The following is a 24,380-nucleotide window of genomic DNA, read 5'->3' on the forward strand; positions in this document are numbered from 1 at the left end:
TTTATAGAAGGTTAAATGTCAATTCAATTTTATTTTATTTTCGAAAATAAATCTTTCAATATAAGTAATCAAGAAACATCTTGTAATTATAATTATTTTTAATGTTGTTATTTTAAGAGGAAGAATTGATTAGGATTGGGTGGACGAAAATCCAAAATAAGAAAAAAGGTGAAGCCCAAGAGTAAGAGTCCAGCCCATGTTTCCAGATGGTCTATTCATACAAATGAAAACAATGCTAAGAAGGACAATACGGTAATATCATACATTATTCGTACTCTTTCTCCAATCAGAATCAGATCGATCGGCATCATCATCATCATCTTCCATCTGTTCTTCTTGATAATCGATTTCCTGATTCTGCAACTCGGATCGCAAAAAGGAGCTTCAAATTCTCCGATTCCAAGCCCTTTTTCTTTCTGCAATCTCAATTATTCGTTCCCTTCACACTTCTGCATCGTTAGGTTTCTCTCGGAGGAGGCGTTTGGTTTCTTGCCATTGCTCTCCCCTTCCCTTTCCCCACTCCAGATCTTCTCCTCCTTCATTTTGTCTTACCGTTTCCATCAGCTTCTAGAGAATGTATGGTTTCGAAGCCCTTACCTTCAACATTCATGGAGGCTATTTGGAGGCCATCGTCCGGGGACATAGGGCTGGGTTGCTGACCGCCGCTGATTATAACAATTTGTGTCAGTGCGAAACCCTAGATGATATCAAGATGCACCTCTCTGCCACTGAGTATGGCCCTTATCTCCAAAACGGTAGGTTACTCTTGATTTTTTATTTTTTTTTTTATTTAAAAAATTTTGTTACCTAGATGAATTATGAAATTGGATGAGGAAGTTGGGGGAAATTTAAATATAGTTAGATCTTTCGATTAATTGTACAGGAAAGAAATCGGTAAAGTAATTCGTTTGTTGAGGATACAAGCTGTCAATGAAATTGGAAATGGATCTTGTAATGGTTTTTCAGGGAGTTGAGATTATTAATTGTTTGGAATTTGGAGCAGGAAGTTAGACCTCTGATTTCTGTTGTGGTATTTGGAGCTTGAAATTAGACCTCTGATTTCACCAGATTTACATCAAGTAACTATTGCTTGATTAACTGTTGAAGTACACAAATCTGTTTCTCGCAATGAGCTGGTGAATACAATAGTTAATACTGCCTCTTTGTGATTGACTTTTGAGTAATGGAGCTGGTGGGATTGCTGTTGTGTGATACTGTATGATGAGATAATTTAATTCAGAGTTATTCGAGGATCTAGGATCCATATTCAAGAGTAGAAGGGTTTTCTGACTGTTAGAATAGGGCACCATGAAGAGACCGCGTTCGTAGTTAATATATGAAAAATTGAATTTTGCACAATGTGAAAATTTTAGGATAATTAATATTACTCTGTGGTTAGTGCATAGTTCAGTCTACCTCATCAACAATTCCCTGCATCGGCGAGTTACATTTCTTTCTTGAAGGTGTCACATGTTATTTGCTTGCTAATTTCAACTTATTTTGTAGAACCATCTCCGTTACATACAACAACGATTGTGGAGAAATGCACCCTTAAACTGGTTGATGAGTATAAGCACATGTTGTGCCAAGCCACTGAGCCTCTGTCTACCTTCTTAGAATATATCACGTATGTTGAGTTTCTTGTCTCCAAGTTATTTTTGTATTTTCAATGTCCGTTGTTGTTTTGTTGCCCTCTCATGATTCTGAACTCTCAACTTGATGAAACTTTTACTCAGATATGGTCACATGATCGACAATGTTGTCCTCATTGTTACTGGAACCTTGCATGAGAGAGATGTTCAGGAACTGTTGGAGAAGTGCCACCCTTTGGGCATGTTTGACAGGTACTATCAACTGATAAATTTTGTGTTTCTATTCTGTTGTGTGTTGCCTGATATTTCCTACCAAAGAAGAAAAAGTGTGTATCTTACCCTAAAATTGATGGTGTCATAAAATGTTCTCATTTTTTCTTCTTTTTATTTTTTGCTAGCATTGCTACCTTGGCAGTTGCTCAGAATATGCGAGAACTTTACAGATTGGTGCTTGTTGACACCCCTTTGGCTCCATACTTCTCAGAGTGTATTACATCCGAGGTATAATGCTTGATTTTGTTCATTTTCCATTATTGGCTTCAATTATTATTATTATTATTATTTTATTTTACTCTAAAATAGTAGCATAGATTTCATGAGATGATGGCTGTACTGTATGTACAAGTGTAAGGACACGATTGATAATGTTTTATTTTCTTATCTAAAAGGATTTGTGAACTTTTTGTTCTTTAAAGGGATTGGTGTCAGAGAACTCAATTAGTGAACTGAATTTTTCAGTATAGTCCTGAGTAAAACTAGGTTTGCACAATTACTTCTTCGCGTCATATCAGATGATGCTAGACACCCTGATGCATTTTCATGGTATTGATTTGTTATCAATCGGCAAGCTAATCCTGCGAAGATTTTGTCTATTAAGTACAGTACATATTCATGTTAAAGCTACGGTTTGGTGTTTTGTCTTATTTTTGCTAGGATTTGGATGACATGAACATAGAAATTATGAGGAACACTCTCTACAAGGCATACTTAGAGGATTTCTACAGGTTCTGTCAGGTGAATGGAGGTTAATAAGATGTAGTCTTCATCTTTTATCATAAAAATCCCAGTTTCTTATCTATTTGTATATGATTTTGGAGGTAGAAACTGGGTGGTGCCACTGCTGAGATCATGTCTGACCTCCTTGCTTTTGAGGCAGATAGAAGGGCTGTGAATATTACCATAAATAGGTATCTTAATGCTGGTCAATAATTGTTTGCTAGGTTACCGGATTTCTTTTTTATTTGTGGTGATTATTATGCTTCAGCATTTCCTTTAATAAAGTGCATCTCATCTATTGTAGTATTGGCACTGAGCTTACCCGTGATGACCGAAGAAAGTTGTATTCCAATTTTGGCTTACTGTAAGCAGTTTCTTAATCTCAAATATATATTTTTAATTACATAATGTTTTATTTTTCTCAATAAAAGCTGTTGATTCTATAAAAAAAAACCTACATGTTGAGTGGACCATCTTCTAATGAGATTCCATATTAACAGTTATCCCTATGGTCACGAGGAACTTGCAATCTGTGAAGATATTGATCAGGTACTTATTGTGAATTTGAGTCGTAACACTGTGTACTCATGAATTTGACTTTTAACACTGGGAAAGCTAACTTGCGATGAATATATTAAGAATGTTTTTTGGTCAAGTTAAAAGTTGATACTTGATCTTTATTAGTTGTGTGGCTGTGTTGCGTCTATTCAGTAAGTTTGTGAGCTTTTAAAAGTTTCAAAAAAATTCCTTACACTTTCTTTTCATTTTTGACGAAATTGGCTTTAAATTTTATATGTTCATGTCATACTCTTAGCCCTCAAGACTTAAATTTTTACATGACAGGCTGATTAGACGAAGGACAGGTGAGTAAGAACTAAAAATATTTGATGGAAATAGGTGGATAAACATGAACTACATTTTGTCCGCCTTGGTATTATTTTTATCAAATTGGCTATGTCCAATCGTCACTTGGTATTTAATTAAACCAAGTCCTCACTCAGCATCCATGTGTGTCGATAACCACAATGGGACTAGTCGTACAACAAGTATAATCTAGGGACTAGATTTAATTCAATCACAATGGTTGTTACTTGGAAATGTTGATTAAAAGAAGAAACTACTAAAATACATGATCAAATTAATTTGCAACTTAAACTGAAGCCTCTTTTACTTTTAATTTCAGGTCCGCGGTGCCATGGAAAAATACCCTCCCTACCAGTCAATTTTTTCCAAGCTCTCATATGGAGAGAGTCAGATGCTTGACAAGGCATTCTATGAAGAGGAGGTGAAAAGGCTATGCTTAGCATTTGAGCAACAGGTTTGTTCTAATTCCCCAATCCATATCCCAATTCTACTTCATGGTTGAACAGAAGTTATGGTTATATCTCACACAAACTTGACATGATTGAATCCGCATAACATTTTGTTCTTCATTACATGCAGTTCCATTATGGTGTTTTCTTTGCATACATGAGGTTGAGGGAACAGGAGATTAGGAACCTAATGTGGATTTCGGAGTGCGTCGCTCAGAACCAGAAGTCGAGGGTTCACGACAGTGTTGTCTTCATATTTTAGTCGGATTATTAAAATGAAAAACCATCTTAATTAATCATATTTGTTTCCTGTTTTTGCATAATTCACTGTAAAATTATGCTCCATCTTACCCTATATTGTGCTGCAGAGGAGATGGGGGGGTTCATACATTCTTTCCATGCAAGACTTTCATGTCTAAATAAGTGCGTTTTTTTTTTTTTTTTTTTGATGTATTAATGGTTTAAAATTGGGTGAGAAATCATTGTACTGAGAAGAATTATATCCAGATACTATGATGTGAAAGAAGAAAGATAAAATTGAGTTTATATATAATAAGTTTTTGTATAAATCAGCTTCATTTGTTTGTGATATGAAAGTTACTGTTTTGTGATTTTACGGTATTAATTTTTGTCTATATAAGTTTGAATCCTGAGTTGCTGGTACGATAATTATCCAGATATCCAAAGTTGTTACTGGATGTTCAAATGATGTTTATGTACACGTCTGGAAGGTCGATCCAGAAGGCACAACATTGGCCTCTATGCCTGTTGATGGGTGTAGACTTGTCACTGCCTCTTACGATGAACATATAGGACTTTTACATTGTAGAAACTTCACGCTGTCCATCCTGTTATACATGACGAGGTCGTCTCAAAATTCTGGGATACGTCTCTGATAGCAGTAGTTCAGATCTATGATTAACATCACCTGTAAGTTGCGTGAGTTTCATGTTCTCTTAGTTCTTATAGTTATTTAAGCCATAGCTTCTTTCTAATGAGATTTTCGTGTCATGGATTGTAAGATAGCATAGTGGAATTTTGAACTATGGAAAGTACAAAAGTGAAATTTAGATGGAAAATTCTTTCCCCTTGCAGTGATGGTCGAAACTAAAGTGATCACTGGCCCAGAGCTTACCATTTTATAGGAAACAAAGTTGATTGATAGTATGAAATTTACAAAAAGGGAAGAATCCCATCCGAATGAAGTTACAAAGAGAATACTTCTCCAAATGGGATAAAATAGAGTTTTAAGCTTAATACTCATCGAAAGGAAAAACTTGTTTACACCAACAATAGAGCATGCAAAAGGATGTAATTTATTATGACTTTATTTGTCTTGAGAAATGCTTGCATTTCTTTTCATTCCAAGGTGAACAATAAGGCCCTGTTTATGTTAACCTACAAAAGCTGTTTGGCCTTGTAAGGGAGATGTCTGAACACAGGAAGAAGCCATTCTTTGAGGCCTTGGGGGAAGTCGAATGCCATTGAAAAGGAAGTCACTCCCATTTTGTAAAAATAAACTACAAAAAGAAAAAAAAAAAAGAATCGGAGACCATATTGCATGAACTATCAACTTTGAGTTGGTTTATATCTTTTCAATAGGGTAAAATGAACATCTATATTACTTTTTAAACTTAGATTTTTTTGAAAAATGCAATATTTTATCTAGATGTCGTATAATTCTCTCTAAATAACTAGTAAAAAAAAAGTACATCTACTACCTATTTGACTGATTTTTGTTTTTTTTGAATTGTGTGTTTGGGAAAGAAGAATCAAATTTCTAAATTTGAACTTGGTAATACAAACATAATGGCAATTAAATTTGGTTTTATTTTGACATTTTGGTATTCTTTCATATGTTAGCAATATACAATAACAATCTTTTAACACAAAAGTATGGTTGATTTAGATTGATAAAGTTACTTAGGATGTAGGGGAAAATTGATAAAGTTAGTTGGGTTGTGCAGGGAAATTTAAGGGAAAACTTTCAAAAATATTATAATCCATGTATGATAGTCTAATTTTACTTTATCTATATTAAAAAATAGTTAGGAATTTGGGTCACTCTTTTAATGAATAGTAAAGTTTTAGAGTGATGTTTTTGGAGAAGTGAAGAATGGCTTTTTTTTTTATTTTTTAAAATTAAAGGAGAGAAATTAATTTCTTGTTTCTTTTAAGTACATAATGTTTTAATAGATAAATTTGTGTTTTTGGGAGAGGAAAGAAGAAGATGGTGAGAAATAGAATTGAGAAACCAATAATCTAATTTTGTTGCAAATTCCAACGTCCTGGTTGACTCGTCAAGAGACAACACTGGACTCGTTCTCACTCAGTACGATCGTCATCTCCGCCTTCTTCTTCCTCAATTCTTCTTCAATTCTTTCTTAATTCTAATGGGTTTTCTTCTGAATCCATAACAGAACCATAATCTTCTTACAATCACATCCATATCCAATCAATCCATCCAATCCAATCTAAAACCCTAGAAATGCCCACCACCACCACCACCACCGTTGCCGCCGCGGCGATCCTCTTTCTGTTCATCATCGCCACCGCCACCTCCGCTCCGATCCTGGGCCTCGATTCATTTCTCGCTCAGCAATCTCGCTTCGACCCACATGCCTCCAACGACACATTTCTGTCCCTCTCATCGTCCCTCAAGAAATCTCTCTCTCTATCTTCTTCTCCTCCTCCTCTCATCCCTTCTTTCATCTCTTCTCTCCTTTCTCTCTCCCTTTCTTTCTCTCTCCATGTCCGTCTTGTTGGTGATTTTCCCTCCGATTCATCCATCCATCTCTCCTCTTTCCTCTCTGCTTCTCTCCCTTCCGACCATTTCCATGTTATTGCTCCTTTTGATTCGTATCAACACCGTCTTGCCATTAAACATTCGCTTCATCTCGATGTGTCTCATGCCCCCTCTTTGGCTTCTCATCTCTCCGAGATCTTGAAATCTGAAATCTCTAATACTGCTTCTAGCCTCCGATCTTCGCTTCTTGCTGTTCCGTATGAGTCTGTGGATCGTGTCATAAAGAAGGATTTTGAGAAGGAGAAATCCGGTGAAGGGGTTTACATATATTTGCTTAATTTGGGCCCTCAATCCAAGCCGTATGCTTACACTTATGGCCATGGGGATTCATCCCCTGGTTTTACCAAATGTCTAGGAAGCATTTGGAGTGGTGGAGAAAGGTATTTGTGGGTTGATTTAGGCGCAGGGCCTGTTGATTATGGACCGTCGCTTTCTGGAGATGGGGTTCTTCCTAGAGGAGAGTTTCATCCTTTGGCGACCTTGCACGGCCGTCCCAAGTCCCAAAAGGCGCTGCTGGCGGATTTGGCGTCGTTGGTTTGGAGTGCTTATCAGGTTCATTTAGTTCCCTCTATGAGAATTCCTGTTCCTTTTGAAAGTTCATTGGTTGTTCAATTTATACATGTATATGGGTCTGAAAGTAGTGATGGAGGTGATTTGGATTGGAAGTCTATTGAGAGAACCTTGAGAGATGGTGGGATGTTGTTGGGTGAGCAATCTTTGAGCTTCAAGCATTATAGTGTGAGCTATGCTAAGTGCCCAATTTGTGCTTTTGCTATTTCTCGGTCAACGAATTCATATACTTCGAGGTTTTTGTTTGATAACTATACTTTGATTGTGAATGAGTATCTGGATTCCAAAAGATTGCATCAGATACTGTCTGATTCTGCTGAGGAGTTTAGAAGAGCTGGATTCCCTGAGGAGGAGGAGATGGCTAGAGTGATTCCGGTCTATGTTTTCGATTTGAACTTGAATACAATATTGTTGCTTGATCGTTACCATCAATCTGTAGCATTTACAGACATGGTTATTGCTGTAAGGACTAAGAATACTCAGACTGTGAGTGATTATAGCTGTAATGGTCGTCATGTATTTACACATACGAGGGACCTTGAGAGGCCACTTGTTGGTTCAATTCTCCAAAGTATGTGGGGAGTGTCACCTACTCACTTAGCTTGGAGCTCGAGGCACAATGACACCATTGTGGATTACTCGTGGAGCATTGGGCAAACTCCTTTTGGTCCATTCTCAGAGGTTTCATCCTTATCTTTTGTTCAGAAGGATGCAGCAAGAAGAAATGTTATCTTGACAGCATTGAATAGCAGTATAACTAGTGCAATTGATGTTCTTAACTCTGTAGCTGCTCATGGTGGTGATAGAAGTCTGCTAAAACCGAAACAGCGCACCGAGTTCATTCAGCGGTGGAACCTTTTCAAATACAAACTGGACAAAGCAATGTCTGTAATGTCTCATTTTGACTTTGAGATGGCTTTGTATTACATAAGATCTTCAGATCATGACCTTTACACGCTTCACTCCATCGTCTACAATGCATCTCAAGAACTGGAAGGATCATTGGTTTGCTTCAAAGACCCTCCATTTCCATGGGGTTCTGTGTCAGTGTCTGTATTACTTTTCTTTGCTTTCTTATATGTTTACACAAAAAGGGATAGAATTTTCAAGAACAAAAGGAAGCAATTTTGATGCTAATTAATGGGTTGGAGAGTATGTATTACCGACAGCACATTATAAATGTAATTTCTTTGCAGAGTTAGATTGAAGCATTAGGATGTTGAATTCCGATCATCGAACTGGTTACATTTTTTATTGGCAATTTGCTTGACTTTTGGGTTATTACTTTTCTATGATTTTGCAATATTTGAGATTCATGTAGTTATTTTCTGTTGGTTTATCCATGTTCGTTCTGAAACAGATCTGAATAGAGAAAAAAGAGAAATGTTGAGTAGTTGGTTTACTTATGTCCACAAAAGTACAAAGAAAACAGTTTGACCAATCGAGTTGAGTTCTAACTCCCATATTAACATGTTCGATACGATGATATTAACAATGACATGAAGCACACTTTCAGGCTGCTTTGAAACGATGAAATGTGCCATTAAAGTATGAATGAAGCTCACTTTCTTGCAGCTCTTTGTTGGAGCTGCAAACCAACGGTACATCTGTAAGTCTATCACAGAAGACATCTTCAAACTCGTCAAATACACTGTCGAGCTGCACTCGAGTCTTCGCCTCATCTCCATTATCAGCTTCATCCACGGAGAGATTCGAGTTGGTCTCAACCAGTTGCTTGAAAAATGATGATCGAAGAAGGAGGTCAAGTGCGGATGCAGAAGAAGATCTGGCATAAGCATTGAGCGGGGTGTTGCAGCTTTCGAGAAGCTCTTGCTTCTGAAGGGAATGAAAGGAATCAATGTCGTAGTGATGGTTTTTAAAGAGTGAAGTTTCATCGGCTGGGATGGAGCTGGAGTTACAGAGTTCCTTATGGGGGTCTGACGGGAAATGGGCTTCGTTAGGGACGGTGGATGGCGGCGGAGGAGGCTTCAGCCAGGCCATGTAATTGCTCCAGTCGAAGTTGGTGACTGCATTGATCCCTCGGTATTCTATGGCAGCCATGTCATAAGCTCGAGCAGCTTCTTCTTGAGTGCCTGGTGGTGGAAGATTAAACAAGTTTGTGATTGGTATCCAATTCCTTTTTCCTTTTGCCATAGAAAGAGAAAAATAAAGTTGGTAGAATTACTCACTATAAGTTCCAAGATAGAGATATTTGTTCCCATAAACTCTCCCAATTCTTGCTTCCCATCTACCATTATGATGGTGCCTGCGTTAATAAAATCAACATTCACCTATGTTTCTATCTTAATAATTTCCACTTTTAATTGGTTAAATTTAAGAAAGATCACCAAGTATATAAGAAGAAGAAGAAGAAAAAGGAAAAATGGAAATCCACCTTGCAACTCCTCTATACTTTGATACACCTCTTGAGAAGCCACTGCTCTTTCTAAAAACAAAACAATATTTATGACAATTAAGAGATAATCAAAGCCAATTAATTAATTAGAATAATCCTTTAAATTTTTTACCTTCTTAAAGACGCCAAATACTCCTCCTTTGTCATTGTTTGCATTATCTCGATTTCTTTCTCATACTCTGATATCTACATTAAAAAAAAAAAAAAAGTAAAGTATATATTTTTTAGGTAATATTAAATCTCTTCATTAAGTATGCACTTCTCTCCAAGGATGAGTAAAATGTTCAAAATCCAAACTCTATCACTTTCTTAATCTCTAAACTAATGCTTGTAATAATTTAATTAAACTACACATTTTCATTTGTTGAATCAACTTGTACCCCTGGTGATTAATTATTATAATCTTTTCATTTCATTCTATCCAAAATGAATTCAAAATCCCATCCAACTAACCGATTAAGAAAAGTAATCATGTATTTCTTTGTAGAGAAAAATTACTTAAATAGAATATAAACATCGATACTTTGTATAAGGAAAAAGTTGTTGCTCTTAATTTGATTTCAAGAGAAGCTGTTTTATACATGTATATATACAGAAAATAATGAGGTTATGATATTGAAACAGTACTTCGATTTTTTTACACAAGGATAGGGTTTTAACTGATGACACAATATTATTAGGTTGAAAATTCTAAATGATATACAAAATGTGTAAATGACTAAGAGATTTGTGGTTTGAATCTTCTTATTCTTATTGTACTCGAAAAATAAAGAAATGATACATATTTTCGTGTTTAAAGTATAATTATGATTTTTGTTCTATTTGGATGTAACCTCAATCTTTGTTGGGCAGCAAATGAGTAACTTAAGTTACTTATAATTAAGAAGAAAACTTACAGGGAAATTAGTGATGGTTGTTACACCCCAGTACTTAAGTGCTGCTAAATCATATGCTCTTGCAGCTGATTCTTCTTCATCATAAGCTCCTATAATACATACACACACACATATAACCAAACACATCAGAAAATATGCTATTTAATTAGTGAGAGTAAACAAATACTAATTTACTTTGAAGTTAATTAATTAATTACTCACCAAGATAAACTGTTGGGAGATCAGAAGGGTCGTCCAGATGAGATAGAGAAAACAAAATTCAAAGACATTACATTAGAATTAACCCCATACGAACATTGAAGAAATTTTAAAAAGATATATATTGTAATTACCTTGTTTTCCCTTCTTCTTCTGTGTCATATTCCAAGAAAGTTTGTCCCACAAATGAGCTTCAAATCGACCCGTCCATCTATGTCTACTCATTTCACAAAGAATCACGATGAGCACTAACGAAAAGCAAATCCGTTTGTTAACGATTTTGTTTTTTATTTTTGGAAATTTATAATCAACAAATAAAGTTTCTGGAGCTTTTAAACTTAGATTTTTAGGTTTTTTCCTCCTAAAATCTCTTGTATTTTCTCATAGCAACTAAATTACATATTTGATGATCATTATTATGGTTTGGAAAAATATTGAATTTGGTCTTTAAAAGTTAGAATTTAATTTTATGATTGGATAAAACTTTATAAATGATTTGGTTGGGAACGTTATATTAAGATTTTATCCAACCAAAAAAACTAAATTATAACTTTCTCAAAACCGCCTACGAACCAAATTTAATCGACTAAAAACAGAAATGAAAATTTAAGAACTTAGACGTAATTTTCTTTTTGTAAATTTCTGGTTTTTGATTTTTTTTTAAAATTTATGTTTGTTTTCCTTAATTACAATTTCTTTACCACAGCTTTCATCTAAACTTCATAATCAGTTTTGAATTTTTAGTCAAAACGTTTTTTAAAATTACTTGTTTTGAAACATGACTTAAAATTTGAAAATATATGCAAAAGATAGATAAAAAAAAAACCAAAGAAATTTATTTATGAATTGTTACCTGCTAACGCCACGAAATCTTGAACTTCGCTTCATAGTGGTGGTAGGAGCTTGATCGGACTGTTGTTTCGGAGACTGCTGCTTATTAGTTTGATCGGCGGTGGTGGTGGCGGCAGCCGGGTCTCTCCGACGTCGCTTAACACGTCTTATGGGTTGAGTTTGAGCTTCTTCTTCTGTCCAACATATTCTCAGGTTATCCTCGTTCTTCAGTGCCAAAGCTGCCGCCTCCATTATTTCTAGCTTTTCTTTTGATCACCTTTTTAACAAATCACTCACATCAAGTCCCTTGTTCAATTTCTATACCCATCTATTTATATATACCATACTATTATATATATATATATATATTTGTCTCTTTTTTTCTTTTCAAAACCTCTCTGTCATCATTCTGTTTTTAAATCAAAATTTACTTTTCAGACGAAACTAGAATGATGTTAAGTTAAATATTATAATATCAATTGTTGTTTACTTTCTAAACAAGTTCTCATATGTGGGGGGAAATAATAAGTTCGTCATTATTTCTGGAATGTAAGATGGGTTATGTTTCTCATATAGATTAGATTGACTTATAATTAATTGTTTGCACATTCATTAATGTTTCATAGAATGAATCTAAGAAGCAGGAGGACTTTAATTTGACCAGTGTGTGTTTTGTGTTTGATATCTATTAGCAAACTTGTTAGACAAGTATCGAATATTTGTTAGTACAATAGATTAGGTTAAACTAGTTGTAGAAAGACACAATAATAACAAAAATTGGTAAACTCATTTGCTGCATGCATTCAATTCAATACCTATATGATAAAAATAATAAAAATTTGATTTTGCATGTATTTTTTTAAGCCTATATATAAACAAATTTCTTCCTATTGTTATATATTACCAAAAAGATTATCGTCTTTATGAATTTCTTTCTATTTTTTCCTTAACTCAAAATAATCCCATGTTTTCCAATCAATCAATAATACATTGTCAAAACAACATACAACACTCATTCATATTCATTAAATTACAATTTCTCAGATCAAACCTTTCCTTTTTTTTTTTTTTATAAAAAAGTGATCAATTACTCCTACAAATAACTAATTAATTAAGTATGGTGATATTAGAGTCTAGGAAATTGGATAGTAAATTTAAAAGAGATAAAATTAAAATGGAAGTAGAAATGCAGCATATCGAAAAACTTGGGGATGGAAAGTAAATAGTAAAAAAAAAGACAAGTGTGGAAGAAGAGCCAAAAAAATTGAATGGGTTGGCTAACAATACTATTTAATTAAGCATATTATTTGAATAAAAAAATGGTGTGAGGATTATATTGGAAGGTAGTCTCCAAAACAGGAGGGGTTGATAATATCAAGGCAATGTTATTAAAAGACAAAGAAACTCCATTGTCTACATTATGTGTTCTTCCATTTTTTAAAAGCACCAAGTTTTTCAATTTTTGTTTTTTGTATTATTATCAGCCGGTAAAAGTTAGGGCTTCTGATTACTTTCTTAGCTAAATGTCACAAAAGTGCTTCCAAAATTCACTAAAATTGAAACCTTTGTAATGTTTTGTTTGGATTTTAATGCTAATTTTAAGTCTCCTAGTTAATTTTTATTGACTATTTAATGATCTTTAGTACTTCACTCAAAATTAATATCTCTTCTGAAACAAACAGGTTTAATTATAATGAAACATAGTTCCTTTTTTTTTTCTTTTAAAGAAAAATGAAATTACGACACTTTTAGAATAAATGATTTTTGTTAGTGTTTAATGAGTATTCTTTTCTTAAAATTACTAAAATTATCCTTTACTTTACTTTGCTACATGCATACGTGTTGTTGTCGACTACCAACTTCAACAACGACCATACCACCAACTTTGGCAGCTCTAGCGACTGCGTAAATCATACTATTTTATAGTTGTTCTATTTTGACAATTAAGTGTTAATATAAACATAGTTATTATTTACCTGAGTAACAAACCAAACAAACTTTGTAAAATAAAAATAGTTTAAGAAACTATTGCAAATCACACATGTATTTTTTTATTTGAAGTAAGTTTTGATAAAAAAAAAAAGTGTTTAAATGATCAAAATAAGATTTGAAAAACATTTTCTGTTGGTTATTAATCCAAATAAATCGGAATGCGTAAATCAACACGAATCCACAAATAATTATATATATAAAGATAAAGTTGATGGTGATTGAAAGAGTTATATGTTAGTTAGTTATGGAAATGGAATGCGTTTGAATGGAGGAAGGTGGTTGGTTGTTTGAGTTAGATATAGTATAGTTAGTAGGCAGTAGCAGTGTATAGCAGCAGCAACAGCTAGTGAACAAGAAGAAGTACTTAAATAATTACGTAACCTCAAAGTTTGGCTTTGTGTGGTTTCTAGTGAAAATCGCCAATCTTAGGTTTTGTTTGTATTTCCTTATGCTTTGGAGAGTAGTTTAAATAAGAATACATTATAAGCCAAAAAGAAAAAAGTACAACCCACAAAACAAACCCTAGTTTTTGCTCCCTCTCCACCAACTTCCAAATTATATGCATCTCACGATGTTTCCTAAGACAAAATCACATCATCCATACGAATTAACATATGTTATATATTCTCACTTCATTCCCTATTTTGTCATCATCTCTACGCACATACTTAAGAAATGAGCACTGCACAAATTTTATAAATAATAGTAATAGCAATAGTGTAATTATTGTTTTGCACACTAATAACAAATTATTACTTTTTATGATATATATCTTTATTTTTGTTGATGCCAAAGATGCCAAAGATGCCAAAGATGAATAACAGGGAAAAACATACATCTACCTGGCTTTTATAATTTGAAAAGAAAACGTGAGTGGTGTGGTGTTTGTCGTATAGGCTTCGATGCTTTTAAGATAGGAAGGGTATATGTGAACCAAGTAGGAAGTTCGAGTATTAATTAAAATGAACTTCATTAGAGATATTGTAATGATTTATTTATAGTGGAATATTAACATGTGCGTTCTTATTCAAGTTTGATCATAGTCATATATTAGGTTATCTCTCGAGTTAAATGCGTCAAGACATACCTTTGACATATTTCAAATTCTTCATTTTCAAGGTTTACCATAAGACGAGAAGGTTGGTTTGGACTTTTGACCAAAATCATCTTTTTTTTAAGGCTCATATAGGCAATAGAACGTACCATTCATAGAAAAAGAGGGTTGGACTCATTCTATAATTCTAAGTCGAGGCCGAGGCTAAGAAGGTTGGTAGTTTGAGCTTTCAATCGAGACCATCCTCTTTTCCTAAAGCACAAAAGGTTGCCGTACATTTCATTCCCCAAATGAAAAAGGTCGACCTCAACCTCATCACTCCTTGGCTCGTTTTCAGCGGATTGGACTGCTTTGGCTATGCCCATTTCACTCTCTTAGCCTCATTCATCCATTTATTCTCTTTCTCGTTGGGATAGCTTTCTCTTTTTTCTGTATGCCACTTCTATCTCTCTGGCCAAAAAATCACTCATAATATAAGGAGAAAAAGGATAAAAAAATAAACTCACAGAAATTAATGTTTATAAACTATTTTATTTGAAAACCAGAAGTATAAAGTATCAAATATACTGCACTAATTAAACTATTAAAGCTTAGTTATTTTGGATATGCATAATGTGTTGGAGCTTCGATTTAAACAAAGTCTTAGATGAGCTAGTTTATTTTGGATTTTGTTTTAAGTAGCTTAAGTTAAAATTTTGATTTGCATAGTTTAGATATAGTTCATCATCATGAGTTGTATAAATTTAATTACAAAGCTTATTTCAAATCATTTGAATTAGATTCTGATTCAATTAATGTGATCTTTAAAATTTTTAATTAGATTCCTATGATCTTTTAACTTTCTTTAAAAAGATATATATTTTTAAAATTTTATACTCAGACCTCAAATCTTAATCCACGTAGAGAATATTTTCACAAGTTATAATAATGTAACACACCAATGCTTTAAAACTCGAAAATTGATATATTGACACGTAATAAATCAAATCATATAGTTTAATATAACTGTTGGGGGAAAATTTTTTACAACCAAAATTTGTTGGGTCAATCATAACAAAAGTTTATTAAGTTTTGGGTCAATTAAAATCATTGATATTATTGTGTTTAAATTAAAATTTTGGAAAGAAATAAATGACAAAAAAAAAAAAAAAAGACATGCATATCTCCTTCTCTTAAGTATCTTATCGTTTGATTGAATTCAATTGGTGATAAATTAGATCGAGCTAGGAAATAAGAGTTAGACGGAAGCCTCAATATGTCCTATGTCTAAATAGAGAGCCGAGGAGAACCAAGGTGAAGCCCCAACCTAAGCACCCTTCTCACTTGAAGAAGAATCAACTGCTACTAGAAAAAGAAAAAAACAGAAAAAGTCCTTCCAGACAGTTGTTTTTATTTATTGACGATTTTTCAAAACCGTCAAGTAGATGGTTTCAAAGATAAAGCGTCAATTTTTTTATGAAAAGACAGAAATAGACCAATTTTCAGATTTCTTGACATTTATTAAACGTCAAGTAGTATGTATTTTTTCTTGACGTTTTAGAAACGTTAAGGAATATCTATTAAATTCTTGATATTTTTAAAATATAAAAATGTTTATAAAATTCGACATTTTTGACGTTTTTTCAAGTAATGTGTACTTTTCTTGATTTTTTAAAACATTAATGAATATCTATTAAATTCGTCAAGAATTTTTATAAAAAGGTGGAGGAGAGTTATTTTCCGAATTTCTAGAAACATGACCAACTCTAGCAAGACAATCGATGAGCCATACCATATGCCTATCGCGAACACCAATAGAAATCAACCATACGGGCTGCAAGAGATAGCTCCTTAATCTCAGCCACAAACACACTCATCTCATAGAGGTTCACCCACCAAGTGCAAGCACAAAAATAAGATCAAAACAGTTTGGCTTCAACAATCACGAGAATGGGGATGACAAACACCCTTAAACTGAGACAATAGATACTCAAGCCTTTTGATAATAGCAAAGGCTTCCAAAATCTTAATACGTCACTTAGATAGGATTGTCAAATAACCCATCGAGAGGAAAGACCTTGAAGAGTCATGCCCATTCCACCAAGAGGCGTCAAAATTGAGCTTCCACCCCTAACGAAAGGTTGAATCCAGAATACGTGGCTCTTCAGATTCTCCCCCCTAAGTTGGGTAAAAAATCCATCACCCTCCTCAAACCAAACTCCTCTAAATGTAATTAGACCACAATGCTTCACCAAGTTTTGTTGTTCCACATATCCCATAGTAGGATAGTTGCTGGTCTTTGGTCCGCTCCCTCGATCATATAAACCACCCCATTCCATTTGCAATCCGATGGGTTCCAAAAGTTCATAAAATTACCAACTCTCTTAACAAAACTAGCTTGCATACACACTCTCATTGTTTTTCTCTTTCTACAATAGAAACAAAGCCAAACTAATGGAGATGAAAACAACAATAACCTTCCACATAAACCTTTTGAATGATTCTATTAATATTTCACATTGGCCGTACCTTAAAAGAATAATGTTTTTTCTTTTCTCTAAATTAAGTAAAAAAAGTATTTTTAAATATATTATAATAAACCAAAATACATACTAAATATAAAAAATTTCAAATTTTATAAAAAATAGAAACCAATAGAGATTTTGGTATATATTTTATTGTAAATACTACTCTATAGTTTCAGTATGTGACTTACAATAATTTATTTTTTAAAAAAGTAAAGTAAATGAATGAATTAAATTATGGTGACGGATGTGATCCAACGAGGGCTAAGCTAAGGCTAACGTGAATGTTAAAAAAGAAGAAAAAAAGGTTTAGAATGAGTCGGCGAACAGGGGATCACCACCGCTTGGCGCCACGACAGTGGGAAGGACTCCCCTTTCATTTCATTCTCAAAACCATTTAAAACCCTTTCTTTTCCCTTTTCTTTTTTTTGCGATTCCTTTTCTTCTCGTCGCTCTCAGGTTTCCGGCTATGGCTGACGGTCAGCTCTACAACAACATCTCTCTCGGCGGCCGTGGAGGCACTGTGAGCTCTCTCTCTCTCTTTCTGCCGCTGCTAACTTACTAGGTTTCTTGGTCGAGTTGGATCCTTGTATTTAGTATGGCCATGGCGATTCCCTTGTGTTTTCAAACCCTAGCTTTTTAACTCCTCCGAAATTCCATATGAACTTACAATGTGGTATACGGCGCTTCTGTGCCTTTCCGTACCTCTTCCTGGCTCTGCGGAAGGGAGGCGGTGTCAATTACCCAGAATAATTAGTGATTTTCCAGGAATTGGAGCTTTTTCCACATCGCGTTATTCTTCTTTGTAAATTTGTTTGGGGATGGGATGTACTTAAAGTTCCCAAATTTCATAAATTTGATTGGTTGTTATTGTTTCCGAGCGTCGTCTGTGGGGAGCATGGGGGTTAAGGGTTATTATATTTCGGGCTCTTTAACTTTTTATCGTTGGCAGGAGGATACTCAACTTGAATAAAGGAAAGGAAATGATCTTTAATTGTTACATTTTTTTTTTTTTGGGCTTTTGTGGGCTGCTGTTAAAGTTTGGAATGATAAAACATAGGTAATTCTCCTTCATGCATTATGTTTCAATGCAGAACCCTGGCCAGCTTAAAACAGATCAAAGAGGTATTCAATGGAAGAAGCAAGGAGGCGGCAAGGCAATTGAGGTGGATAAAGCAGACATTGTTGGTGTGACATGGATGAAGGTCCCAAGGTCGAACCAGTTGGGAATTCGGGTCAAAGATGGGTTGTACTACAAGTTCATTGGATTCCGCGACCAGGTTTCTTGAATTTTTTTAGAATGATGTTGCTTTTATTTTTATTGATTGACTTTATTATGTTAATTTCTCATCTATTTTTTGTAGTTGTAATTGGCTAAATCATTTCATTTAGTTAGTGAATAGCTTTTTATGTTTGGTCCATCTCACCCGATCACAACAGTAGCTCGAAATGAGACGATTGCAAATTAATATTTGAAGAGTGTATATCTTCTATGATGTGGTTGAAATGTTCTGATTGTGCGTTTTTTTTTTTCGGGGTAAATGTAGGACATCAGCAGTTTAACCAAATTTTTCCAGAGTAATTGTGGAATAGCACCAGAGGAAAAACAGCTTTCTGTTAGTGGTCGTAATTGGGGTGAAGTTGATCTGAATGGTAAGCTGTTTTGATGCATTTAGTCTATCACTTGTTGTGTTTGTCGTGTTTTACTTGTCAATATCAATGTTATATCCTAATAACTCTTACTTTATTGCAACATTGCACGTATAAGATTGCAACTTTAGTTATCTAAGAAGAGACTAGCTGGCTCTTAAAAATCACCAGTCTTGGTTTAGGAATTACACCATATTGACATTTAGATCTAACATACGATTACTTTTCCTTAATTTTCTGTGTTTCTAGCCTGAGCTATTCAAATATAAAAGTCATCTCTGTGCAAATTTATTTTTTTGAGGTTAATCTATTCTCTTAAAAGAGACTGCACTGGCATGTGCAATCAAAATTTCATTTATTATTTTGTAAGATTACCAAGCATTTTGTTCTTTAACTATTCCCCCCTTCACCCTCTCTTTTCTATATACCTCTCTTCGATACAATCCTTCTTAAATTTTTTTAGCAATGTAATCATGTCTATAGGAAAGGTGTCTTCATTTAATTATTTTTATTTTTATTTTTGCAGGGAATATGCTTACTTTCTTGGTTGGTTCGAAGCAAGCATTTGAAGTGTCTCTAGCTGATGTAGCCCAAACACAACTTCAAGGGAAGAACGATGTTATGTTGGAGTTCCATGTAGATGATACAACAGGAGCTAATGAGGTCATTCATTTTGTTCTCTCTTTCTTTTAGTTGCTTACCAATTGATGAGCAACATAACACCTAATATCTCGAACTGCAATGCTTTTGTTTTGATCACTTTCTTGTAATATAATATTTAAACATTACGATCACAGAAAGATTCACTGATGGAGATAAGTTTTCACATACCAAATACCAATACTCAATTTGTTGGTGATGAAAGTCGCCCTCCTGCTCAGGTAGGATCATTTATCTACTTGATTCAAACTATGATGCATATCTTTTTTTGTGACTTTTTATCAAGTATAGTTTGATTTAGGTTTTCCGTGACAAAATTATGTCTATGGCGGATGTTAGTGCGGGCATTGAGGAAGCTGTGGTTACATTTGAGGGTATTGCTATCCTCACTCCAAGGTAGACATCTGAATGTACACGTTTCTGTTTGATTTATTTAGCTTGCATAGTTCTTTTTGTTTTTTTAATGGTGCCTACATTTTTCTTTCTTTCTTAAGGTATTCTAAAGAGGTGGTTTTTGTTGTATAGGGGTCGGTACAGTGTAGAACTCCACCTTTCATTCCTGCGCCTTCAAGGACAAGCCAATGACTTTAAAATACAATACAGTAGCGTTGTTCGCCTTTTCTTACTTCCAAAGGTTTTTTTCTTGACTTCTATTGAACATAGATGTTACACTATCTAAACCAGTTAGTAATAAGATTTGAAGTCTCAAGTGCTTTTGATATTTTGTGCAGTCCAATCAGCCACATACTTTTGTGGTTGTAACTTTAGATCCACCGATTCGTAAAGGCCAAACTTTATACCCTCATATTGTTCTGCAGGTATTTGTCACTTCATTTTTTAACATTTCATTTAACCTTTTTTTTTTCTCTTGATGAATTCTCGTCATTTACTTCGTAGGATCACCTTTTCTTTTGATGCATCTTTGCAGTTTGAGACTGACTATGTGGTTCAAAGCACGCTGCAAATAGGCGATGAACTTTTCAACACAAAGTACAAGGACAAGTTAGAACCTTCTTATAAGGTAGAAGCGTGATTCTCCCTCCAATCAATGGACTTGTTTTTTTTTTTTTGGAATATCAATGGACTTGTTTTACTCCAATGGAAAAGAAACGAAAGTATAGACATAACACTTGCACAGACAAAATGGGATACTGTTTTTTAAAAATCTAGGATCACAATTTTACTAGATACGTTATTTGAATATGTATTTTGTTTTTCTTATCATAAAGACAATTTAAAGTTGATGAGCCATGTACATTTGAAAATATATTCATCAATACCTAGCAAGGTGTTTAATTTAAAGATGTTTAATTATCATACAAGACGGAATTCTTTTTTTTTTTTTTCATTGGTTGCAAATTGATTATGTTGAACATGTGCTTTGGCATACGTTCTATGAGTTCATTGATCACGTTCATCAATACCTAGCAAGGTGTTTAATTATAGACTTCTCTTGTGAATTTCATATTTCTCTCAGTAAATAGTTGTGTTGATAACAGGGGCTTATTCATGAAGTGTTTACCACCATATTGCGTGGTTTATCTGGTGCGAAAATTACCAGACCTGGGAAATTCCGCAGCTGTCAAGATGGTTATGCTGTCAAGTCATCTTTGAAAGCTGAAGATGGTGTCTTATATCCACTTGAAAAAAGTTTCTTCTTTCTTCCCAAGCCTCCTACCCTTATTCTTCATGAGGAGGTATAGATTCAATATTGGATCTTGCATATTCCAACATTATTTGATGTTTCAATGTTCTATCCATTGAGTTCCTTACCTTAAAATCTTTTTGCAATAGATTGACTATGTTGAATTTGAGAGGCATGCTGCTGGTGGGTCAAATATGCATTACTTTGATCTTCTCATTAGACTGAAAACTGAACAAGAACATCTCTTTAGAAATATCCAGCGCAATGAATACCATAATCTTTTCGACTTTATAAGGTCAGTCTAATTTCTTACTTCACATGTATGGAGGTGGCTTTTATTTCATCTTATTTTATTTGTTCATCCCTGCAGTGGGAAGGGTTTGAAGATCATGAACTTGGGAGATGCTCAGGCTAGAGATGGCGTGGCAGCTGTTCTCCAAGAGGATGATGATGATGCTGTTGACCCGCATCTTGAGCGCATTAGAAATGAAGCTGGTGGAGATGAGAGTGATGAAGAGGTAAGCTTTTACCTGTTTAGGACTGCCAATTAGGGTTCTTTTTTTTATGGTGGTAAACAGTTTTGGCCTACTGTGCATTTTATTTAAGACTAGGAAGCATTGGGATGTTTACTTTACTGGGTTAATGTCAAGTGATGGTAGTTAGTTGGGGCAGTATTTTGGCTGAAGTAGCTGTTGAGACCAAGTTGGTTAGCATGTTTCCAGGTTCTAATATTGCTAGTTGGGGTTAAGGAGATTACTAGAAAGGTTTATGTAGGAATTGTAATGGGGGAGGCTTTTGCTTCTCGTGCTCAACCAGATTTCAGTTAATTACTTGTCCTGGGCTTGTTTGTTGGGTTAAAACTATCGATGGCTTCATGGATACATACCATCATAACTGAGAATTTCAGAATGTGATTGATGATATGGAGTACGATATCAGAAAAATAGTGGGAATATCATTAGGAATACTAGCCGTGACATGTTTGTATAGAAGATGGTTTGTGTTTGACAGTTGCGAATAAAGTCTTGAAAGTGCGACTTCCACCAAACTTCTTTGCAATTATGGGTTAATACATAGAACTAGCGTGAATTCAACACCCACTTGAAGGAATGGATAGGTGATGGAAAGGGCTTGTTATGTGAATCAGACTCCCACTAATAGTTATTTGTAGTCATGGGAAAGGATGAATAGGGAAGGCATGAATAGTTTAGGGACATAGTCAATTTGTCTTGAGTGTTCTGTCATCTGAAGGAGCGATTTTGGTACTTTCCAGTGGACCATCAGCAACTAGTAATACAGTCATATCAGATATTTATTGTTTATTCATGACACATGGTACTTTTGGATGCCTCTGGTTGTGTTTGGTGGTTAGTTTATAATACTTGTGCCTCTGAAGTTCTAGTGTTGCAAACTGGTTAAATGGCCTTTTACTTGGTTGGATTTTGGAAATTTTGGAAAATCTTTACATCAAAACTTTTACACGATTGCCCAATACTTTGTGGTCAATAAAGAATATTGAAATGATATGAGGTATATGAGGCTCAGTACAGTCTATAAACGTATTGAGAGTCATGGGTACATGTGAATATCCATTTAAATGCATATGTCACTTGTTGGCTTCTCAAAAAAAAAAAAATTTTTTTACTCGTTAATAGATTTACCATTGATTACCTTGTATGCAACATAATTTGCGAATTATTTTGTTGTCTATTTTGTATTGCAACTTTTGCCTATAGTTTATAAATACCTGATAGCTGCATCCTGGCATGTATTCAACGGACAATAGGTAGTACTAATGCTGAAGCTAACAAACTTTTTCTGAATTTGCAGCATATATGCATATCATTGTGTTTGAATGAACTTATGTGCGTATATCTTTATATTTGCCTTTTTGATGTTCATGTTCATGTCCAGATCCATATAATTTGGTTGTGTTGTTGTAGGATTCAGATTTTGTTGCTGACAAGGATGATGGGGGTTCTCCAACTGATGATTCAGGTGGGGATGACTCTGACGGTAGTGCAAGTGGAGGTGAAAAAGAGGTCAGCAATTTTTTTAAAAAAAACCCTTGAGTTGAAAATATGCTTTGCATTCTATATTGTAGCTCACTGAGCTTCCATTTTCAGAAGCCTGGAAAAAAGGAGGCCAAAAAGGACCCTTCGGCTTCCAAGGCACCTGCCAAGAAGAAATCTAGAGAAGGGGCTGACGATGGTTCAAAGAAGAAAAAGCAGAAAAAGAAGAAGGATCCAAATGCACCAAAGAGGGCAATATCTGGTTTCATGTTCTTCTCTAAGATGGAAAGAGAGGTTATTTACTCGAGAAACCTTCCCCTCCCCAACTGTTGTAGGGTATTTGCCATCGTAGGATTATTTTGATAGTTTGCTTACCTGTATTTTCTCATTGCAGAACATAAAGAAAAGTAATCCTGGAATTTCTTTCACGGAGTTAGGGCGAGTACTTGGAGACAAGTGGAATAAGATGTCGGGTATGTGGCTTTTTAAAATTTTAATTGGATATCTTGCATCAAAGATTCCTATGTTAGCGTAAGCTAAGAAGCACTTGTATTTTATCTGAGCCTTGATTAATGTAATTGCAGCGGAAGAGAAAGAACCATATGAATCAAAGGCTCGGGATGACAAAAAACGATACAAGGAAGAAATTAGTGGATATAAGAATCCACAGCCAATGAATATAGACTCTGGGAATGAATCTGACAGTGCTTAGATGATCGGATCAAATTCTTGTTCTATTTGGATGCAACTTTATGGGTGAATGGCATATTTACATGTACTAGGTTGTTGTACCGTTCTGTATTATTAGCATAACATAGCCTAGTTCAGTTCAGTATTAGGCTGAGGAATCTCAAATGTTGAGCAAGTAGAGGTGCTAGTTATGGCTTCTATGTATGCTTTCTTTTTTGAAGCAACTGAAAGAGAGATTGAACAGCCTAACTTGCTGGCTATAAGCTGACACAACCTGGTAAATATTTAGAATCAACCTTCACATTGAGTAGATTCTTTTTTATTTCCTCTGTTTCTCCACTTGTAGCTGCAACTCTTTTTTAAAAGAGAGAAAAAAAAAAACAGTAGACAAGGTAGAAGAAAATGTCACAATTGCCTAGGGGTGTTCAAAAAACTCGATAATCCGACAAACTTGGACTACCCAATCCAAATCGAGGTTGGGTTTGGATTAAATAATTTTTTGAGTTGGGTTGGGTTAAAGAATTGAAAAAATATAAAAATTGGTCGGGTTGGGGG

The 24,380-nt window shown here is 34.6% G+C and overlaps 4 protein-coding genes across 4 annotated transcripts; 3 read left to right on the forward strand and 1 right to left on the reverse strand.

Annotated features, from left to right (window-relative positions):
• The first annotated feature begins 276 nt into the window (after window positions 1-276).
• LOC101203260 (V-type proton ATPase subunit d2) lies at window positions 277-4,479 on the forward strand. The gene is made up of 10 exons (XM_004147416.3): window positions 277-755; window positions 1,507-1,627; window positions 1,737-1,844; window positions 1,991-2,093; window positions 2,526-2,606; window positions 2,694-2,779; window positions 2,893-2,952; window positions 3,089-3,137; window positions 3,772-3,906; window positions 4,032-4,479. Exons 1-10 carry the CDS (start codon window positions 575-577, stop codon window positions 4,161-4,163), a joined length of 1,056 nt encoding a protein of 351 aa, XP_004147464.1. The 5' UTR covers window positions 277-574; the 3' UTR covers window positions 4,164-4,479.
• Window positions 4,480-6,098: 1,619 nt separating this feature from the next.
• LOC101211026 lies at window positions 6,099-8,558 on the forward strand. Its single transcript, XM_004147444.3, has one exon. The coding sequence runs from the start codon at window positions 6,390-6,392 to the stop codon at window positions 8,406-8,408; it is 2,019 nt and encodes a 672-aa protein (XP_004147492.1). The 5' UTR covers window positions 6,099-6,389; the 3' UTR covers window positions 8,409-8,558.
• Window positions 8,399-11,913, reverse strand: LOC101210782 (AP2-like ethylene-responsive transcription factor At1g16060). Its single transcript, XM_004147443.3, has 8 exons — window positions 11,641-11,913; window positions 10,922-11,004; window positions 10,791-10,799; window positions 10,590-10,678; window positions 9,806-9,879; window positions 9,673-9,723; window positions 9,467-9,543; window positions 8,399-9,370 (listed from the first exon to the last, which is right to left on the reverse strand). The coding sequence occupies exons 1-8, from the start codon at window positions 11,868-11,870 to the stop codon at window positions 8,790-8,792; spliced, it is 1,194 nt and encodes a 397-aa protein (XP_004147491.1). The 5' UTR covers window positions 11,871-11,913; the 3' UTR covers window positions 8,399-8,789.
• Window positions 11,914-17,483: 5,570 nt separating this feature from the next.
• On the forward strand, window positions 17,484-24,147 carry LOC101222581 (FACT complex subunit SSRP1). The gene is made up of 16 exons (XM_004147411.3): window positions 17,484-17,691; window positions 18,263-18,448; window positions 18,716-18,821; window positions 19,345-19,481; window positions 19,616-19,699; window positions 19,780-19,874; window positions 20,004-20,112; window positions 20,210-20,296; window positions 20,407-20,499; window positions 20,978-21,175; window positions 21,273-21,418; window positions 21,494-21,641; window positions 23,067-23,165; window positions 23,250-23,429; window positions 23,530-23,608; window positions 23,720-24,147. The coding sequence occupies exons 1-16, from the start codon at window positions 17,638-17,640 to the stop codon at window positions 23,845-23,847; spliced, it is 1,929 nt and encodes a 642-aa protein (XP_004147459.1). The 5' UTR covers window positions 17,484-17,637; the 3' UTR covers window positions 23,848-24,147.
• Window positions 24,148-24,380: the final 233 nt, after the last annotated feature.

This window comes from Cucumis sativus, chromosome 3 (assembly GCF_000004075.3).
Source record: "Cucumis sativus cultivar 9930 chromosome 3, Cucumber_9930_V3, whole genome shotgun sequence".
NCBI lineage: Eukaryota > Viridiplantae > Streptophyta > Magnoliopsida > Cucurbitales > Cucurbitaceae > Cucumis > Cucumis sativus.